At 28.2% G+C, this 3,271-nt stretch overlaps 1 protein-coding gene across 1 annotated transcript; it reads right to left on the bottom strand.

Moving 5' to 3' along the window:
* Nucleotides 1–1,191: 1,191 nt before the first annotated feature.
* Bm14312 (Uncharacterized protein) lies at nucleotides 1,192–2,513 on the bottom strand (the record flags this gene model as incomplete). Its single annotated transcript, XM_043079759.1, has 2 exons — nucleotides 1,192–1,520; nucleotides 2,342–2,513. The coding sequence occupies 2 exons, from the start codon at nucleotides 2,511–2,513 to the stop codon at nucleotides 1,192–1,194; spliced, it is 501 nt and encodes a 166-aa protein (XP_042935693.1).
* Nucleotides 2,514–3,271: the final 758 nt, after the last annotated feature.

The raw sequence follows: 3,271 nt of genomic DNA on the forward strand, positions 1-3,271 counted from the left end.
CGTTGATAAACACAGATGTGTTTATTGTTTCATATCAATCCTATAATCAATACTAATATTTATATCCAACCTTTTTTATAACCCGAAATTAATCTATTCATATTATTTATTACTTCCAGCAATTGCTCTTTCATTGGTGAAAGAAAACATTTCTACTAAAAGTTAAATCAAATGTCACATTTTTATGATTTTTGAAATTTTATTCAAAAAATAAACAAAATTTTTAACTTGCTTTATAAATAATAAAGTTAACAAAAAGCAAACTGTACATTGTTTAGTAATTTTGTTAAACATTTTTCGTCTAGCAAACATTAAAAGTAATCTGCCAAGAATTTTTAATAAAGAAACTGCAACTTATCGTATTGCATAAATTTATCGCTAATATATTGCTATTGTTCAATATAATTCATACATAGAGAAAGGATTTGAATCAATTTGATCTGAATTTTTTATATATTCAACAAAAGTCAGAAATATATAAAATCAGACTGACAATGAAATGAGCAGTTTGCAGATTATTTTCAAACAAAAAGAAAAATGATTGCAGTAAATCGCAAACAATCGATTCAAATTAGCTTCACGAAATTATTTCATTTATATACTTTTCTATTTCGACGATTAAAGTGGACAATATGATAATAAACATCGAAAATAAACAGATTCAGCACCATTTTGTTATTAATGTGCAATCAGTTTTTTCCATTTTAAATTCCATACGCTTATATGTAATGATTTCACTATTCTAAAAAAGAAATTATAACTGCCTATCACTTATGAGATCCGTATGTCATATGGTAAATTTATAAGTCTATTTCAGATTTGTCACACAAATCCAGTTTCTATTATCTTCGATTCGGAGTTAACCTTTCAATTAATTGAAAAATCTACGATAATTGATTGTGTTAAAAAAGCACTGAATTCGACAACAATGGACAAATCTTCGAATGGTAATAAAATTGCCTTAAAACATCGCTTATTGCTTCAAAATTTCATGGGAATTATCAGTTTACCAATTGCCATTAATTGCAAATAAATTTGAAACAAGACTAATGATACAAATTTTATTACATTGCTATGATAATACTCAAAGGACCATGTATTGATGCATCTAACATTTGGAAAGAATTATCAGTGATATTTGAAAGATATTAAGAGACGTTACGCTTTAAATTAGGTTTACGTGAAATATCTTTACCTGGTAACTTGTTTGGTAAGAATTTGGATAGATTTTACTACATTAGTATTCAAAAGTACACGTAGATATTTACGAGCACGTTCGTTGGTTAAGAAAAATACTGTTGGCAATGCACAACGATAAGAGATGATATAGAAGCAATGGAAAATGTTCATTGCAGCTAAGCCTTTTTGATCGAAAATTTTTGTCAATGGCAAGAGGTTGAATATCAGAATTCCAAGTATTAATCCGCCAGAAGTTAATCCTGCTTGAATTAGCATTGATCGTTCGTATTTCGCAGTTCTCAAAGTATATGTTTTAGGTCCCGTTTTTATCGCAAATGTTTCTAAAAGTTCATATTTAATTTAAAATGAACTATGAAGCAAGACAGAAAAGTAAAATTTGGAAATTTTTTGAGGATATCCAAAAACTGTTTCCAATATAGCAGGAATATTAAAAAACTTAAGATTATATTTTGGTTATAAGAGAAGAAAAAAGCGATCATTGCTATCACCAACTTTGTGTTTCATGATTAACTGATATAAACCGACGGCGTATATTGCAAGTAATTGCTGAGTACATTATAATCATCGCAATGGATAGAAATAATCCCAAAAAAGTAAGAAAACTGAAAACTGATGAGAACTAATTAATGGATTTTAACTAATCCTAGAGGGAATTGAAATGACTGTGGTATTTTGATTTCTTGTTACAGTCACAGGAAAAATTTGAAAATCACTTCATTGTTTGGAGTAGTATGAAGTTTTAATGCTTCGTAAAATTATAATTGAATTCTGAAATTTTTTGCTGCAAAAAAAACTAAAACAGTGCTTAAATCTAACTTATTAAAAAGTTTTCCGCCAGGGTGTTTTGTGTAATCTTGAAAGCACTGCAAGGTGGAAATTTGGAAATTTCTTGTATAGAGATGAAAATCAGCAAATGAAGTTGCTGAAAATTAAAACTCAATAACAGGAATAAATTTATAATTGTATTTATAATTGCAGTAATAAAATAGGAGTAGAATGTTGAATTAAAAATGTTATTCCAAAAATAACAAAATGGTGACAAAGACGATAGTTGTCAAGATCGAACAATCGTCGGTCTTCATAAACTACCTATGAGTGGAATAATTATTTAAAAGATTGCGTAAAATTTAATATATCATACCAAAAGATATCAACCACATGAGAAGAAGTAATACATACAGCTTTATTGACTGGAAAAGTACATTGTACTTTGGTAAAATTATGACTATGAAGCGATTCAGCGTCAACAAAAATGAAAAATATACCATGGCGATAGTTGAATATGCACGGATCTTGCAGAATGCATCAATCATCTGCGCCATTTTTTGGGCTAAGACATTAAAAAAATAGTTTATCAAAACAAATTTAACATGCTTAGATGTAATTGAAAAAATCTCAAATAATATTATCAGTTAAATGATACCGTTTTACTCATCAATAACAGGTTATTCTTTCATTCTTTTAAATCATATCAATAAATAATTATAAAAATAAATTAACTTACCATACTTTTTACTCAGTAATATTCCAGGCAACAGAATAATCACATATGGAATAAGGCTTACCAAATTAGAAATAATAATTTGGGATACAATAAGGATAAATGGACGACTGTAAAGATTGTTCCGACTGTAGCACACGGTAGCCATTAAAAAATTGCTAATAATACCGTATGTCACAGAGAAAAAAATCACCGTCGCTACTGTATATTTTATAATTATATGCTGTTCGTCTCTTATGTCAAATACATTTGTCGTATTTCCTTCATGGCAGTTTAGAGGTGATATTAGAAATAATACAACAATGCAGTAATAACGAACAATCATGTTATCAGTGAATAATCTTTCTCGTTGTTCTGAATTTGGGAATTAATAAAAAGAGCTTCAACTTCAGTTAATATTTTAATTTTAAATACTACTAAATTAAGTGCTCACTCCTATGATTACTGTAAATCACTGCTTAATAACTTGAGGTTATTATCGTTGTAATTCAATCTAAACAATGACTTTTAAGATGATATCTGAAAATTTCGGAGCTTGTTTCTCAGAAAAGAGAAAAAGCCGATTTTGAT

Source organism: Brugia malayi, assembly GCF_000002995.4.
Source record: "Brugia malayi strain FR3 genome assembly, contig: Bm_v4_Chr3_scaffold_001, whole genome shotgun sequence".
Lineage (NCBI taxonomy): Eukaryota > Metazoa > Nematoda > Chromadorea > Rhabditida > Onchocercidae > Brugia > Brugia malayi.